This window comes from Mastomys coucha, unplaced genomic scaffold (genome assembly GCF_008632895.1).
Source record: "Mastomys coucha isolate ucsf_1 unplaced genomic scaffold, UCSF_Mcou_1 pScaffold14, whole genome shotgun sequence".
Classification (NCBI taxonomy): domain Eukaryota; kingdom Metazoa; phylum Chordata; class Mammalia; order Rodentia; family Muridae; genus Mastomys; species Mastomys coucha.
The window spans coordinates 112,895,480-112,913,528 of NW_022196896.1; the positions used below are offsets into that span (position 1 = coordinate 112,895,480).

General features: G+C 38.6%; 1 protein-coding gene across 5 annotated transcripts in view; it reads left to right on the forward strand.

Moving 5' to 3' along the window:
- The window catches only part of Gigyf2 (GRB10 interacting GYF protein 2), a 127,107-nt gene that overhangs the window by 29,092 nt on the left and 79,966 nt on the right, over positions 1–18,049 (forward strand). For 4 of the 5 annotated variants that reach the window (XM_031368289.1, XM_031368291.1, XM_031368292.1 and 1 more), the window contains 3 exons: positions 2,339–2,421; positions 12,078–12,207; positions 13,147–13,242. In XM_031368289.1, the coding sequence (XP_031224149.1) occupies positions 2,381–2,421; positions 12,078–12,207; positions 13,147–13,242 (267 nt within the window). In that variant the 5' untranslated portion in view covers positions 2,339–2,380. Of the gene's footprint in view, positions 1–2,338; positions 2,422–12,077; positions 12,208–13,146; positions 13,243–18,049 lie in introns of those variants that run through there. The other variant, XM_031368293.1, reaches the window with a different exon arrangement.

Here is an 18,049-nt window from a genome sequence, read left to right on the forward strand (position 1 = left end):
GCCTTGAACTCAGAAATCCGCCTGCCTCTGTCTCCCAAGTGCTGGGATTAAAGGCGTGCGCCACTACCGCCTGGCGTATTTTAGCTTTCTTAACGATATATTTTTTTAAAGATTTATTTATTTTATGTGTATGAGTACACTGTAGCTGTATAGCTGGCCATGTGTGTAGCTACTGGGAACTGAACTCAGGACCTCTGCCGGCCCTGCTCGCTCCGGCCCTGCTCACTCTGGCCTAATTCACTGTAGCTGTCTTCAGACACACCAGAAGAGGGCGTCAGATCTCATTACGGGTGGTTGTGAGCCACCATGTGGTTGCTGGGATCCAAACTCAGGACCTTTGGAAGAGCAGTCAGTGCTCTTACCCACTGAGCCATCTCACCAGCCCTGTATTTTAGTTTTCTAAGTAGTGGGTTTCTATAAGCATTTCCCACATAGCCTTTGTTTTCATCATCACTCTCCACTTCCATCTTTTTTTTTTCTTCAATTTATTTACTTATTTATTTATTGTATATGCCCTATTTGCATGGACTCCTACATGCCAGAAGAAGGCATGAGATTCCATTACAGGTGGTTGTGAGCCACCATGTAGTTACTGGGAATTGCTTTTAACCACTGAGGCATCTCTCTGGCTCTCCACTCCCATCTTTATTCCCATTAAACTTATTGTTTTATTGTTTCTGTCTGTCCATCTGTCCTTCCTTTCTTCCTTTCCTCTCCTCCTCCTCCTTTTTTTGTTTGTTTGTTTGTTTGTTTTCTTTGAGACAGGGTTTCTCTGTGTGGCCCTGGCTGTCCTGGAACTCACTCTGTAGACCAGGCTGACCTCGAACTCAGAAATCCCCCTGCCTCTGCCCAAGTGCTGGGATTAAAGGTGTGTGCTTCCCCTATCCTCCCAGCAAAGTTTTTATTTTAAACTTTTTTTTTTTTTTAATGAGAATTGAACTCAGGTCCTTATGCATGCATGAAAAGCTACCCTTTTAGCCTCTGCAATATTTTTTTAAATTTAATTTAATTTTATTTCTTTCTCTTTTTGTCACTGAACTCAGTTGATATCCTTGCCACCGTGTCACAAGTATCTGGGTATAGGGCTCAGGAATATGCCACTGAGACTGGCCATTCTTTTCTTTTTTAAAGATTTATTTATGTAATGAGTGCACATTATAGCTATACAGATAGTTGTAAGCCTTCATCTGGTTGTTGGGAATTGACTTACAGAATCTCTGCTTGCTCCGGTCAGCTCCACTCTCTCAGTCCCTGTTAGCTCCGGCCCAAAGATTTATTTTTTATTATAAATAAGTACACTGTAGCTGTCTTCAGACACACCTGAAGAGGGCATTAGATCTCATTACAGGTGGTGGTGAGCTACCATGTGGTTGCTGGGATTTGAACTCAGGACCTTTGGAAGAGCAGTCAGTGCTCTTACCTGCTGAGCCATCTCACCAGCTTGAGACTGGTCATTCTTAAAACCCCTGTTAAATACTTGAAGGCTGCTGTGTGTGAGCATTTGGATGCGCCGTTTCATATGTGAGCAGCAAACCATAATAACTTTCTTCAGCTTGGGTTTTCTTTTTCTCTTGTCTAGTTTCTGCCTCCTCCCTTCATCTCTGACCTCCTTACCTCTTTATCTTCATCCCTATTCAACTTCTTCCCTTTTTCATTTTACTTTTCTCTCCTTTCTGTTTCCTATAAAGTACTTGTTCTTATTAAAGATAGTTACTTCACTATTGTTCCATTGTTGTGCTTACTTTGTATTATATTAAAATCAGTTTGAAGACATTTTTAGTGGTAGTTAGGACCAAAATTGAGCCATGTTGGGATAGTAGATACAGTTACATCCCAGATATATTTTATTTATTTTAAAATTTATTTTAATTTTAAAGAAATTAAAAATGGAAAAGATGACTGGGGCTGTTGAGTGGTAGAATACTTATGTAGCACGTGTTGGGGGCTGGGTTCGACCCCTAACACCACATGGTGATTGATGGTGGACCTATTGCAAGAGAATGACAGAAACTGAGATGTAAATATTGCTACCATTTATTTACTCTTCCCGTCTCTAAGGCTAAAAAGTAGAATACCTGTAATGTGGTTCTAGGCCCCTGCATCTGTTTCTCATCATGTCACACATTTCATCATACGCCACGTCTCCTTTCCCAGATACATGCAGCAGGAAGTTGAAAGAGAGGGATAGATGTACTCATTTTCCTTGGCCAGCTTCATTGCTATAAACAGTCCTTAAACAATCTCATTCTTAGGAGATTATACGTAGATCACACATTGTCTGGCCTGGTATTTTCTTTTTCTTGACATTGTTTGACAAAGAAATGTTTCTATTTAACAGGTTTCTCCACAAATAAAAATCTTTTTAAAAATACCGAGAAGAATGGCAGCAGAAACACAGACACTAAACTTTGGGCCTGAATGGTGAGTTTTCAGTCTTGTCCTGTTTGGTATTGGATGACATGTTTACTAGTGTGACACATGCAGGTGCTGGGTGGCATATAAATCTGCATATTTCTGAGACTTGGTTTCATGTGTATAGCTAAAAAATGTGACTAGTTTATAGTAACTTAAATTTGGTAAAGCACTGCATTCTCTGATTGAATTTTTCATGGTTTGGTAAGGTGTTGATAATGAAATTAAAATTGTAATTTACTACCCTAGAACATTTTTTGAGCCTTTGTGTACATACCTAAATATTTATAAACTATAATAGTAATACTTAATATCTGTTTTCTGCTGCAATGTTTTCTGCTATAAATATACCTATTAAAAATTTTTAATAAAGCATTTGAAATTTTTTTATTGATGGGCTAGGCAGGTGGTCCAGAGTTAATACTGGCTATTAGCAGTAGCCCATCTATAGCTGAGTTAGCGTTTGCCATAATAACAATTAATTGACCTTTGAGTCTCTTACAGATATGTTTGGACCCCGAATATGGAATTCTCATGGAATTTTGAGATCCATCACATTATAGTGTGGCTTTCCCCCCCTCTTCTTCTTTCCCCCCCAATGTTGGTGATTGAAGATCCTCTCTTCAGTGGCGTGAATAATGATAGTTAACTTTCCATTCATACTTGGAACAAACCCTTTTGGTAATGTCAAAGGCAGTACCTAAACCAGGAATTGGAATAGTGTCAACATTCTTTATGTTTGGGTAGTAGTTTGTAAGATTTCTGTAAGAGGTCCTTATTTGAGGAGTCTTACAAACTTACCTGCTCATACATACTTCTCTTTTGATATGTAATTCCTAGATATTCTTAACCTTCATAGTTAGCATTCAGAAACTGAAAGAGAAAGCATTTGAAATCTGAGAAACAACACACTGCCTATAGTTTGAGTTTATTTTGAAATGTTGATCTAAACAATGCTGCACCTGTTTCAGTTATTTTATATTTAAAAAATACTTTTCTTATTAGTAAATCACTTTGTTTCTAGAAAAATCAGAAATTACAAGTAAGCAAGGAAAAGATAGAATTACCTTAATTTGATTCTTAGCACACACTGTACATATCTTGGTATATCTTTCCAAGTGGTTTTATGTATCTTGTTTGTATATATGTATATTTTATTTTCACAAAATTGGATCATACTGTGCATTCAATCTTGTAACCTTTAAAAAACTAAGTTAAAAAAACTTCTAATAAATGTTTTTTGGTTCTATTTAATAGTTTCATTGTATGGATGTACTATCATTTAACCAGATCTCCAGATGGAGCATGTGGAGGCTGTTCTGAGCTCTTAGTATTATATTAGTATTATTTTAACATTCTTATAGCTAAATCTCTATTCATATCTTAGTAACTCCTTTAACCAGGTGGATTTAAATGCATATAGTTCACTTTGTAAACTATGGTTTGTACAGCTGTTCTGCCATTATTACTTTTCTTTTGTATTTATACATCCTATACGTTTTTCTTTGTAAAACAATGATTAAAATTGTTAAGTAAAGAATTTTCTTCTTAAAGCACTTGATAATAATATGTAGTGGAAAAGCAATGCCAGAAAATTTAGCCAAAACCAAAGAATTAAAAACAAAACCAAGCCAAAACAACCAAACTGGTGATATTCTTGAGTTTGTTTAACATCTTCCATCACTGGTTGGCATGTGGAATCCTGTTGGAGTGTAAGTAAAGTTTTTGTAAATAAAGTTTTATTGGAAGACAGCATGTTCTTTTTTGTTTCCATGTTACCTTGATGCCTGTGTGCTGTTCTGGCAAGGATGGGTAGTTCTGTCAGAGGTTGCCTAGTTCTCAGAGCTTGTACATTTTCTTTTTGGTCCTTTGCAGAAAATTTGCTGTCCTACAACATGTGTTACCAAACATTAAATCATTTCCAGGTATCTCTTTGACATTGGTTCAATCTGTCTGTAGAGCCTTACATGTCCTTCTTATTGTTACCCTGAAGTATTGTATGGTGTTTAATTTCAACCGAGATATCTTTAACAGAGGATAGTGATCAATTCTATTCCTAAACAGAGTTGTTACCTAGGCTGAGCCTGTAAGGATTGGCAGCTAGGAGTCTTTACTGAGTCACCTGAAGTGAGATAGTCTGAGGAATGGAGAGTTGAGTAGGTACAGCTTTATTTGTACCGTCCATGAATTCTTTTCAGCAAAGATAGTTTATGCGGTCCTTAAACAACTGACGTACTCCTGAGCTAGAAAGCTGTCATTTGATTGGAGACTGTTGGCACACTTTCTTATTGTAACATGTTCATTTCAAATATTGATTAGGAATTGTGTTCAGAATAGTTGAGAATCAACAAATAGGGTGATTATCTTGAGTCATTTTGTAACTCTGAACCTTATTGAAACATTGAACAAAATTCTTTATAGTGAAGTTATCAGTGCTTAATAAGCAATGCCTAAAATGAGTTTTTTCTTTTATTTTTAAAAATTTACTTGTAAATGAAAATTTTATCTTCCCGTTTCTCCCTCTAGTCCTGTCTGGGGCAGTTGTGTTGTTAGAAGAACCTTGAAAATTGTGGGGAAGGGATCACACCTGTGTAGCCTTACTAAACCCAACAGCATCATTAGGTTGTAGATTGTTTATTTAGGATAAGGAAGCACATTACAGATTCACCAAAATAGTATAAAAGGATATGACAGATTTAATGAAGAAAATCATTTCTAGGTATCAAAACAGTACTCAATTTTTAAATGCCTTTCTCCAAATATTACCACTTTAGAATTTCTGACTGTATAACTTCCCCCTCACTCACTTCTTAAGTCCCTTAGTGCTCTATATCAAAATGTGATTTGCTAAGTACTTTCTTGCTCATAACATAACCTCTAGCTCTCACTAGACTGTGAGCTCCATTGTGAGCAGGCATGTGGTCTGGATTGTTGTATAGCTTGATACTGCTGTAGTTCCAGTGCCTGGCTCATAGGCACTCAATAAATGTTTATTTAAATGCATGAGTGAATTGCTGGAAAGTAAAGATGTTTTCAGTGTTTTCTTATTGTAAACGATATATGTATACTTATAAATGATTTTGTTTTGTTTATATTCTGATCATTTTCCTTGGATTAATTTCCTTGAAGTAGAACTATTAAAAGTTTGATTTTTAATTTAAGGTTTAGATAACACTTTACAGATTAACCACCAGAAGGATAGTGTGAATTTAACTCACTTCCTCTGTGTTTATGTTGTCTTTGACAAACCTTTTGGTTGTTTATTTGAGATTTCTCTGTGTAGCCCTGCCTGTCCTGGAACTCTAGACCAAGCTGGCCTTGAACTCAAAGAGTTCCACCTGCCTCCTGAGTGCTTAAAATACTATATTGAAAAGTTGTATTTTTGTTAAACACTTTTGATTTAGATTAGGTCTTCTAGAATTTTTTTTTTTTGATTGTAGTAACCAGAAAATCTGGAGGAAATAGTAGTACAGAAAAAAAAAATTAGAAATGGTCTAAATTATCTGTAGTCCTACCTCTCAAAGAGTCTTTGCTGACATGTGAGTATATATCCATCAATACTTTCTTTGCAAATGTGTATTTGAAAACACCTCAAAATCAGATTTTACTTGAGAAAAATTTAAGGATCAGATACCTACTTAGATAATTCCAGATGACTTTTTTTTTCCTATTCGTACAAATTTACTATAGGGAGAATAATTATAGACATCTTGCTTTCTGGGGAAGACACACAGGAAACTCCCCTGGGGTTACTCTCATCCTCCCCCACCCCAAGTCTCAGGTCCCTTCTTACAAAAGAAGGGAACAACTCCCTCTCACCCACCTAGCACTTCATTTATGCCTTTATTAAAATAGTTAATCTCTTTTTTCCAATTCAATTGTCTTAGGAAAGAACCACTTTCTCTATTAAAGACAATTATTTCTCAATTTTGGTCAGTGCACCAGAGTTATTAATTAGGCAATCCACAAACTTTCATTGAAAGAAGGTATTCAGGCTTTATTGGCAAAGGTGGGTAGGGGCAAGAGAATGTAACCATGAGGCTGTTAGATTACTGTCCATACTCAGCAGGAAAAAGAGAAGCTCAGTCAGATGGCCCTCTCAAAAAAGGGCTAAAGGGATGGTGAGTGAGTTGCAAGCCAAAGGAGCTGTGTTTTAGAAGAGAATATTAAGATTTGTTAAAAACTTGTCAAGTGCCTGCTAAGGTACTCTAGGGAGCTCTGGTACTGCTACTGTTAGTGAATATGGTGCCTGTAAGAAGTTCTTGGCCTTTTTGGGAAGTCATTGGGGTTCATAGGAAGGGACAGGGTAGTAAAGGAATTGGGAAACTTGATATGAGGAGCTGAATGTAAGTCCTGTCTCCCTCCCCAGCCTTTCTAACCTGGTGTTACCTTCTGCTTCTCTTTCCTGTATTTGCAAGTTAACCTTTGCTGTCCTTAGTATCTCTCCTTTTCTCTGCTCCTGATAAAGGTTCAGAAAAATATTTAAGTACTGACTGAAGAAGGGGCATGTTAAAAGGCAAGGGTGCAAGAGATTGCAGATTTAAGACATTTGCCTTTAGTGTATTGAGAAGTGTGGGAGAGGTGAGCGCACACTTCCCTGTGACTTGGCACTTTATATGGCCATTGTGCACCAAAGAATTGGAGAGTTTTAGTCACATTTGCATTTGAAATGAGAACTGTAGAAGATAAAATAAGAATAATTGTATTGTTCAAGAAACTTACAAAAATAAAAAACGTATGAAGAATTGGAGATGGTGTGAGAGATTTAGGATTGAGATATCGTGAGTGAGTGTAGAAGATGGGAAAAGGTGAAGTGTGAGCCCTGAGGATGGAGTGATGGAAAGATTGTATATGAAGACCTGTCTCTAAGGGAGAGATTGTAGCATGACTAGAAAATCAAAAACTTATGCAGAAGTGTTTTTTGGTTTCTAGGCTGTCACACAAATGTGGACATTCCAAGTTGCTCTATAAGTTTAAATGAATTTTGAATAGTCTCATATCTGGTTCCTATCTCTTATTACATATGGTAGGACTGGACTCCTGTAGGCTGGGAGGTGAAGGCCACAGGATTAGAAGAACCTTTGTCTTCTCTTTTTGTTTTTTGTTTGTTTGTTTGTTTTGTTTTTTGTTGTTGTTGTTTTATTTTTGCAGTGTTAAAGCACTATGTAGAGTAATGCAGTGGTGAGAGGAGCCAGGTTGTATTGGGTTTTGAAATTATAAGGAAATAAGGAAGTGGAGTTATCTCTAGAATGAGAGATGAATAGTTCAGTGCTACAAGTAAGGTGCTATACTAATAAGTAAGTGCTATGTGTATATTATATTTAAAGACTAGGGAAGAATGTGGGAGATCAGATTCTAGAAAAGAGAACTGTATGGAAGTGGTTAAAGGTCATTGGTGTGCTTTGGGGAGGGATATTCCTTCAAGCGGCTCAGCTTTTCCATGTATCTGGGTAGGAGGATCTTGGAATTGACTTTTGAGTCAGATCACAGTGCTTACTCCAGCTCAATAGGCCATGTTTTTTTTTTTTCTTTTTAAAATTGCTTTAATCTCTTCACAGATACTGGAGAGGGTGCTCTGATAGTGTTACTGTTAGTGAATATGGTGCCTGTAAGAAGTGCTTGGTCCTTTTTGGGAAGTCATTGGGGTTCAAAGGAAGGGACAGACAGTAAATGAATTGGGAAACTTGATATGAGGAGCTGTTTTAAGAATTAGGGCTCTTAGGTTATGAGGGAGTCTCTGGTAAGACATGGTAACTGACGACTGACTTCAGGTGCCCCCTGCTGTTAGAAATTATTGGGAAGATATTGTCTTTATACAATAATATGGAAGATATTAAAAGAAAAATTCCTAATATTTTAAAGTTCGTACCTGGCAAATAAATTGGCTATTCAAAAGAAAAATTGGAATTTCATTAGTTTAACATAGTCATTTAAATTAGAAATCCTAGGCTTGAATCTTAGTTCTGTGTGACTGGTCAGATATATGTCTGTCTGTCTCTCTGTCTCTCTCTGTCTCTCTCTCTGTCTCTCTGTCTCTCTCTCTGTCTCTCTCTCTCTCTCTCTCTCTCTCTCTCTCTCTCTCTCTCTCTCATCTTTTCAGTACTGGGGACAGAACCAAGGTCTTCTGTATGCTTAGCCAATGCTCTGACCCTGCGCTTCCTACTTCTCTTTTGTATTGCGGTTCTTATAAAGCTTAAGCTAGAGCAACTATTCCAACATAAATACATTTCCCAGCTTTTGTTCTTAGAGGCAAACTGCCTACTTTTTCAGGGCAATCCAGGCCACTGTTGTTTGTTTATTGTGTGCATGGCCACGTGCACATTTATGGAGATTGAGGAGTGCACATGGAGACGAGGTCAACATTGAAGTTCTTCTTTGTACTTTAGCTAGCTAGCTAGCCAGCTAGCTTGCTTGCTTATTTACCTATTTATTTATTTCAGACAGATTATTTCGTTGAACTTGAAATTTGATTGGATAGGCTACCTAGTAAGACAGCTTCTATTTCCTCCACCCTTCTGTGTCTACTTCTGCTGAGCTGTGAATGTAAACATCTGCCATCACATCTGTCTTTAAAAAATGGGTGTGTGAGGATCTGAACTCAATGCCTAGCAAGTCCTTTGCCCACTGAGCTATGTCCCCAGCAGACAGAGCCCAACTTTTGAGATTCTGATGGGAAGCAATTTCTTTCTTTATCAGTGGTTGGCTTACTCTTTTGTGGAGTACTTTTCTGTCTTTAGTATGTTCTTTAGACACTGAACCATATCTCTGTCAAGATTAACTTGAAAGTAAACAAAAGACCAATTCAGTAGTAGTGAGTGATCCTAGTACTTCCTTTGGAGAAATGGGGGATTCATGGACTGATGTAAGGATAAATATAAGATGACCCTGGAACACTTGGTACTAGATAGGAAATAAACTGTTAAAAAGACTTAATAGGGTCATGTCCAAAGGGCCCAGCAGGAGCTATTCGAAGAGTTTACTAGTTAGTAATGAGATAGTGGAAGCATTGTTAAGAATAGTTTCAGTGAATTTAAATATATTGAGAAGTAATATGTTAACGTTGGATTTTTTTTTTTTTGAAAATGAGACGGTATTTCCTGTGTAAACTATAACACTGAGTCACTGTACCAAATGGTGTAAGAGACAACGTCTCTTTGCAGAAAAGTGCTACAAGAGAAGAGAAGGTGCAATAGAATAAAACCACTTGGCAGCAACTGTAGTGAAGGCATTGGTTATCAATACATGCTAGCTGTACAGAGCACCAGCCAGGCACTGTGTCCTCATGATGGATAATATACTACCTCAGGGAGGGATTGCCAAAATAGCAGAACACATATTACCAGTTTTTACACTCACTTGCCAATTTAAATGGAGACGAGAGAAGCTTTAAAAACCACATCATAGATAAGACCATAAACTCTGAGATAATTTCCATGTAAAATGATAGGACAAAAGTTTCCCTCAAAATCACTTCAAAGGCTTAGTGGAGTGATACAGAGCCAAGTTGGCCATGGATTGCTGATTTTGGTAGTGAGTGATTGGTACATTTAAGTTTGTTGTATGCTTTGTAATACTTTCTTACGTTTTGAGAATTGTCTGGGTTTTATTTGTTTGTTTGTTTTTGTTTGTTTGTTTGTTTGTTTTCGAGACAGGGTTTCTCTGTGTAGCCCTGGCTGTCCTGGAGCTCACTTTGTAGACCAGGCTGGCCTCGAACTCAGAAATCCGCCTGCCTCTGCCTCCCAAGTGCTGGGATTAAAGGCGTGTGCCACCACCGCCCGGCAGTATTGTCTGTTTTTAAACAGGATAAAAAGATAGAACCATTCTCACTGTACTTTACTAGTGTCTATTCTTTTTCAATATTACTTATCTATGTATGCGTGTTTACTATGCATATACCACTTTTGAATAATAAGCAAATATTTACTCTACTTTAACTAGTCTCCATGATAATTTTTAATATTTAGCACTTTAGAGGATATATTTTAGAATATCTGTTGAATTTTCCTTTACAGTATACCTATTGAATTAAAGTAACTTAGTCTATTTCAGGTATCTGGTATCTGTTACTGAATAGAACTTTGCCCCAAGTAGTCAGCTGTTTCTAGTGTAGTACAAACCATTCTATCTCATTCCAGCCTTGGCTTGCCTTGCCTTGCCTTTTATTTATTTACTTTTGTTTTTGAGACAGAGTCTCTCTATGTAGTCTTGACTGTCTTAGTAGTAGACCCTGTTGGCCTTGAAATTACAGAGATCCAACTTTAGCCTCCCAGGAGCTGGGATTAAAAGTGCCCCAAGTTAGTAGTAGTTTTCTTTTGCTAGTTTTGTTGAATATCCCTTTTCTGCCCCAGGTAGGTCTTTCTTCATAACATTACTTTGGGTTGTTACTACCCAAAGTACTGCTACTAAAACCTCAAAGTAGGTTACTAATACTACCGAGTAGGTTCTTTAACAGCTTAAAGAAACTACCTACCTGCTACTGCCTAAAACTAGGCCTGCATTTAGGCATTTGTATAGGAAGTAAAGGCGGGAGGATTGGAAATTTATGGCCAACCTTGGCTACGTAGTGCTGAGTGCACATCACCCTAAGCTGTGTAAGAACTTGTCTCAAAAACAGTCAGCCCCCAAACTCAATCCCAAGTCGTTATTGGTATTTAGTTTGCTAGTACTTCAATTCAAAACTAGGAGCTATGCTGATCACTCAAGAGATTTTTAAAATTACCTTTTCTTGTCAGTTACTGTATTTAGCTTTCTCTTTTATGTTCCATACTTTACTAAATATTTAGCTATTATCAAGAAGCTAAAGAACTTTTAAATGCTTAACTGTCACACAATCTTTCTTGGAAGTGGCTATTACAATTTATAATCCTCATCACCTTCTGTATTTCTCTTTTTAGTCTTGACTGTCAGTCAGAAAGTTCAAAGACACTTTCATGAATTCATATGCCTTATAATCCTTTACAATATTTTTAATTTTGTGCATATGCATGTAAGTATAGGCTTTAGATCATCTGGAGCTAGTTATAGGCCCTTGTGAGATGCCTGATGTAGGTGCTGGGAACCAAACTCAGGTACTATGCAAGAGCAGTATGTACTCTTAATTGCTAAGCCATCTCTCTTATTCCTGATCTTTTAAAAAATTATAAATTGTTTGTGTGAACATGAGTGTGTGTGTGTGTGTATGTGAACATGTGTGCTTTAGCCCACATGGAGGTCAGAGGACAGCTTCAGAGTTGGATCTTTTCTCATCCTTTTGCTGCCTCCCAGGGACGCATTCTTGGCTGTGTAGGCTTTTGAGCAAGTGACCTTACCTGCTGAGTTTCTAGTGTTTCACATCCTCACCAACACTTAGTTAACTTAGTTTGAATCCAATGCTCTCCTTGGTTTTGTATTTTGGTTTTTTAAAAAAAAAGCGTCTTATTTCTAAACTTGAAGCTTCTTAGAGACAATGGTGGCACCCTCTAGGTCCTGGAGCTGCTCAGTTATCACCGACTCTCTAGTTAGCACTTAGAACTTCTCAGTGTACCATGGCAGAGATTTGTGTAAAAGGTAAAAATATTTGCTGCTTAAGATAACAGAGTTTTTGCTTTTTTAAAAGAACTACAAAAAGCCTGTAGTGTCAGAATATCTGTCACTTCATTTTATATTCTCTGTTTTTCTTATTATAGGCTCCGTGCTCTGTCCAGTGGTGGGAGTGTCACGTCCCCTCCTCTTTCTCCAGCCCTGCCAAAGTATAAATTAGCAGATTATCGATACGGCCGAGAAGAAATGTTAGCACTTTTCCTTAAAGACTACAAGGTAAGAAAGTGCAAAGCGAGTTGAATTGCCATGAGCCAGGGATGAACAGTATATCTAGTCAGTGTCTGATGGCCTCCTCTCTTTCTGTCTCACTCCTTTTCTACATTGGAGTACACCATGGTTAATAGTGACTGAGGGGTGTGCTGGCTTTAGAGAAGACCGTGATGTCAGTATGGAACAGGTGCTCTGTGGCAGCAGAACAGTCAGCACTGTTGATGAGCTGCTCCCTCCCTGTTGTATCTCTTACCTCCCTTCCCAGTCCCAGTCTAGGCGTGAGGACAGGGCAGCTGTCCTCCTCTGCCTTCCTTAGGTAAGGTTAAAGGGTTAGTGGGGAGACATCTTGAAATCTAACACTTGCTTCACTTTAAAAAAAAAAAAAAACAAAAAACAAGCTGAAACAATGTGAAATAGACTTTTCTTATCTGACTAGGGCAGATAATATCTTCTTTTTTTCCCCCCCAATATACTTTGTTTTTAATTTATTAATGGGCAGGGAATCTCATTTAGGACACACAAAATTGCTTTGAAATTTCCTTAGTATCTGCTTTAAGTGAAATGTAGAGATATTATTCCTCTGTACTTTGGAATACCAGATTCAGTGTCAAATCCAAAGGAAGTGGCTTCATGGGAGGAGAGGGTAGGTGACTGGAGTATTTTATTTCTTGAGATGGGGTCTTAAAAAGATCCTGCTGGCCTGAAAGTTCCTGTAGGTCAGGCTGACCTAAAAGAGATCCGCTTTGCTCTGTCTCCCTCTGCTGTGAGTAAAGATGCATGCCACCATGCCTGACTTTGACTAGAGTTTTTAATGTAAGTACTGCATAATTAACAGAAATTAATTGTAATCAGATAAGCTCATTGCAAGAAAACAGTGCCTTTTCTTGGGTTTATCTTCTTGTAATTGGAGAAATTGTAATCTCTGGCCTTCCGTTTATCACACAGATACCATTTGACCTTCTGGAGAAAGAATTCCTGCCTATCCTACAGGAGGAGCCCTTGCCACCATTGGCTCTAGTACCCTTTACAGAAGAAGAGCAGGTTTGTACTTAGCTCTGAGCCTCAGGCCCAACCCTTACTGCTTTTGGTACAGTAAAGATATGATGGAGAGTCATCATTAAGGTCATGGGGATAGCCCCTCATTGGTACAAGTTGGTGTCTTTACTGATGGTTGACGTGTGAAAGGCTCTGACTTGTCAAGGTTTTGCTTTCTATTCTGAAGTTGTTGAGCATAATGTAGAGATCAGGAAATCTTCCTACTTTTTTTTTTTAATTTAAAAATTTTAACTTTTATATGTATATGGGTGTTTTGCATTTTCTGCCTATCTGTACCACATGCGTGCCTAGACCCAAAGAGGCCAGAAGAGTGCATCAGAGTTATAGGTACTTGTGAGCCATCATTTGGGTGCTGGGAATTGGACCCTTGTCTCTGGAAGAGCAGCCAGTGCTCTTAACTGTTGATCGGTCTCTGAAGCCTTGTTTCTAGGTCTTTTAAGGACTTTGGGAATTATCCCTTATGAAAGAAATATTCAGGTTGAGGGGAAATGCTCCCCTCTCACTCCCCAAGAAGGAGGGGAAGATCATCTTTGCAGAAAAGCAAGGTAATTGCCTACCTGGATTCTCTACAATGAATTCATTATTATTTTTCAATTGCATATATTAATTAATTAAATCAGCTTAGAATATATCTGAAACTCTCTGTCAGCACTGTGCTTGGTGGTTCTTTTTTTTTTTTAAGATTTATTTATTTATTACAAGTTAGTACATTGGTAGCTGTCTTCAGACACTCCGGAAGAGGGCATCAGATCTCGTTGCGGGTGGTTGTGAGCCACCATGTGGTTGCTGGGATTTGAACTCAGGACCTTCAGAAGAGCAGTCTGTGCTCTTAACTCGTGAGCCATCTCTCCAGCCCGGTTCTTCTTTTTAATAGGTGTTGTGGTAGTATAAGAAAGTAAGATTTTGGTCTAAAAAGCGGCAGTTTTATGTAGTGACTTTGTTTATCAATGAAAGATTGATTTAAAGGACTACATTACAATGGAGAAAGTGAGATTTTGTTGGAATTTTGTATTCCATGGTAAATGAAGAATCCCCTCAGCTTTGCTATTTTTTTGAGGAAGCACAGAGTGGCCTTGAATTTGAAATGTATCCAAAGATGACCTTGAACTCTTGATCCTCTCCTCTGTACTACCAGGTGCTGAGATTATATGTTGAGCAGAATGTCTGAGTAAAGCATGACTGAGGAGCATACCCAGGGCTTTGTGCATGATAAGGAAATTTTGTAGCCATTTGCCTCTTTTTTTTTAAATAGCTTTGATACAAAATCCCCATCATAAAATTGACCTTTTTAAATTTTGTTTTTGTTTTTGTTTTTTGAGGCAGGGTTTCTCTGTTGTAGCCCTGGCTATCCTGGAACTCCCTCTGTAGACCAGGTTGGCCTTAAATTCAGAAATCCACCTGCCTCTGCCTCCCAAGTGCTAGGATTAAAGGTGTGTGCCACCACTGCCTGGCTAAATACTTTTTAAAATCTTTTTTTGAGGTGGGGTGTTTAGATCCATCAGATTCCATTAAAGATGGTTGTGAGCCACCATGTGGTTGCTGGGAATTGAACTCAGGATCTCTCGGAGGGCAGTCAGTGCTCTTAACCGCTGGGCCATCTCCCGAGCCCTGACCTTCTTATATTTTGAGACTGCCTTGAACTCACTGCATAACTGAGGATAACCTTGAACTTCTGATCCTATCTTCATCTCTCAAATGTTGGAATTATAGATATTCATCACCACACTCTGTAAAGCCCATCATTTTGTGTGTACAAATATACATGCATGTTCAGGTACAAGTTGGAGACCAGAGGACAAACTTGTCATTCTTCAGGTGTTGTGCACCTTCTTTTTATTTTTAATTCTTCTTGTGATTTTCCAACTGCTTATATTAATAAATGCTTTGCATATTGACCATTCTGACCTCCCGTCTCCCCACCTTCCCTACTCTGCCCCATCTCACACATCACTCTTGACTCATCATGTTGGTGACCAACCAGGGACACCTGTGTGACCATGGGTTTTGAGCTATCTGTTGGTGCTGGGTGGGTTAGAGAGACAACTGAAGACAGTGGTTTCAAACCCCTCTCCCAGATGTTATTGAAAATAATAGTTAAGAGGTAAAGGATAGGGCCCTGTGAGTCACTCTGCTTTATTTGGCTGTTGATCGAGGTAATTATGATTACAGTAGTTTTACTAGTCTAGGGGCTGGCAATGCTTGTCCTTTCAGGCTCTTTTGTACTGGATAATCCCTCTTCTACAGGATTTGTGAGACTTAGACAGGCTGATATTAATGGTTTGATTAGCGCTAGCCCATATCTGTGACTCAATTTCTGAGTTTTGGGCAAACTCCTACCTCCGTTTTTTTTGAGACAAGATCTCTTTGAATTGGAACTGACCAAGTATGCTGGCTGGCCGGCCAGTGAATGAATCCCTTCATATCTCTGAGAGTCAAAAGTGTGCCAGTAAAACTGGTTGGTAGTTTCATTTTTTTAACTTTAATATGTATTTTAATTTATTTTTAAGAATTATGTGTAATTGTGTGCATGCAGGCCTGTGTGCTGATATCATATGGTGCTTGTACCCCTAGAGAGAGCCCAAAGGTCAGATCCCTAGGAGTTGGAGTTGTGAACGCCCAACATGGGTGATGGGAACCAAACTGAGTTTCTCTAGATCAGTTCATACTCTCAACCACTGAGCACCTTTCCAGCCCTAGTTTGACAATTTTTATGTAGGTTTTGGGCAACTGAACTCAGGTTCTAGAGCTTGGGTAAGCACTTTATCAACTGAGCTATTTCTCTAGCCCCTAATTTTAATGAGTATACACTTGTATTAGTCAGAGTTCTCTGAAGAGAGAACTTATGGATAGTCTCTATATATTCAGGGAATTTGTTGTGATGTCTGTAGTCCAACTCCCCAACAATGGGCAGCTGTGAGTAGAAGTCCAAGGATCCAGTAGTTGCTCAGCCCCATGAGGCTAGTTATTTCACCTGGTCTTCAATAGCAGTAGAGTGCAACAGATGTGCTGACAAGTAAATGTAGGCAGGGGAAGAAGAGTGAATCTTCCTTCTTCCAGTGTCATTGTGTAGGTCTCCAGCAGAAGGTATGGCCCAGATTAAAGGTGGAACCATGCCTGGATCTGGGACTTGCTTTATCCCAGGCTGTCCTTGAACTCAGAGATCTCCTTGCTTTAGTTTCCTGGGATTAAAGGCATGTATCACCTTGTCTGTACCTAAGCTTTTCATGACCATTATGCCTTAAGATCTCCATGCCAAGATCCAGGTCAGAAACTTGTGTCTTCCAGCCTTAAGATCTGGATCATAGGTGAGCCTTCCAATTCTGTATTGTAGTTCATTCCAGATATAGTCAAGTTGACAACTAGGAATAGCCATCATAACACTTCATTGGCATTTAGTATATTCACTAGAGTCCTATAGCTAATAATGGTGTCTAATTGAAGAGCATTCTCATGCATCGGCCTTCCCTTCCTCCCTCGCTCTTGCTTTTGTCCCCCTACCATCCCTCTTCATAGTTCTCCCAATGTGTGCTGTAGGGTGTTTGGATGTTGTGGTTGTCTTTTGATTGTAGGTTGTGCTCCAGTGATACTTTTGTGTTCTGTGGCGTTGCTGCTGGAGTTAACCTAGGGCCTTGTGTATGCTAGGCAAGCACTTATCATACTGCTCCTGCTGTGTCGTTCTTGTAGTAAGTGGGGTGTCCTAGAATAGTGGAATAGTACAATACTGGGTTTTAGTTCTTGGCAGGTTTTTAAAGCTCTTTTGGATATTATCTATAGGGTCTATGACAGACTCCATTTGAGTATAGATTTTCTAGTTCCTGGTTTTTAAGTTTTGTCCAGAGTAAGTAGTTGCAATGGTTCTATGGTGTTCTTGTTCGTGTTCTCTGTCTCTGTCTCTCTCTCTCTTTCTCTCTCTCTCTCTCTCTGTGTGTGTGTGTGTGTGTGTGTGTGAGTGAGACAGTTGCTTCTTTCCATGTGGTTTAAGATTGGCTGTAGGCTTGTTATACATAGCCTTGTATTTTGAGATATGCTCTATCTGTTTTTAAGGTCTCTAGGAATTTTTTTGTTAATTATCCTTTTTACATTGATTGAGATTATGTGATTGCTATTCTTAAGTTTTTTTATATGATATATTATACTTATTAGTTTGAGTATGTTGAACCAACCTTGCATCTTTGGGATGAAGCCCACTTGATCATGAAGACTGGTCTTAATATGTTTCTGAATTCAGTTTCAGATATTTTGCTGAGAACTTTTGCATCATTAAAAAACCTACATATTTTATTAATGAGCAAGAAATCAAATGGCTTTAATAGAAAAGTGTACAGAGCTGTGGAGATAGCTCAATGGGGAAATGATTTCCCAGCATCCACATGAAAGCTGTGTGAAATGGCATATGCTGCAAGCTCAACCTTTGGATGCATAAACAAAAGCATCTTGGGGACCTGCTGGCCATCCAGCTTAGCCTAAATGAACATATCTGTGTGTGTTCAGGAGAGATTTTTGCCTCAAAAAATAAGGTTAGAGAGATAGGAAGGAGAGCTGGCTCTGATTTAAACATGCTTGCACAGCAAGCTCTTTGGATCTGAATTTGGATCCTAGTAGCCATGCAAAAAGTTGGCTATGCATGCCTATAATTTCAGTGATTTTTGAAGATAGAGACAGGAGGTTCTCTAGAGCTTGCTGATTTACAGTTCCTGTTTTAGCAAGAGACCCTGTCTCAAGGAGTAAGTGGAAATGAAAATATAAGTGTTCCTTGAACATACACATGTGCATATACCACACACACAGAGCA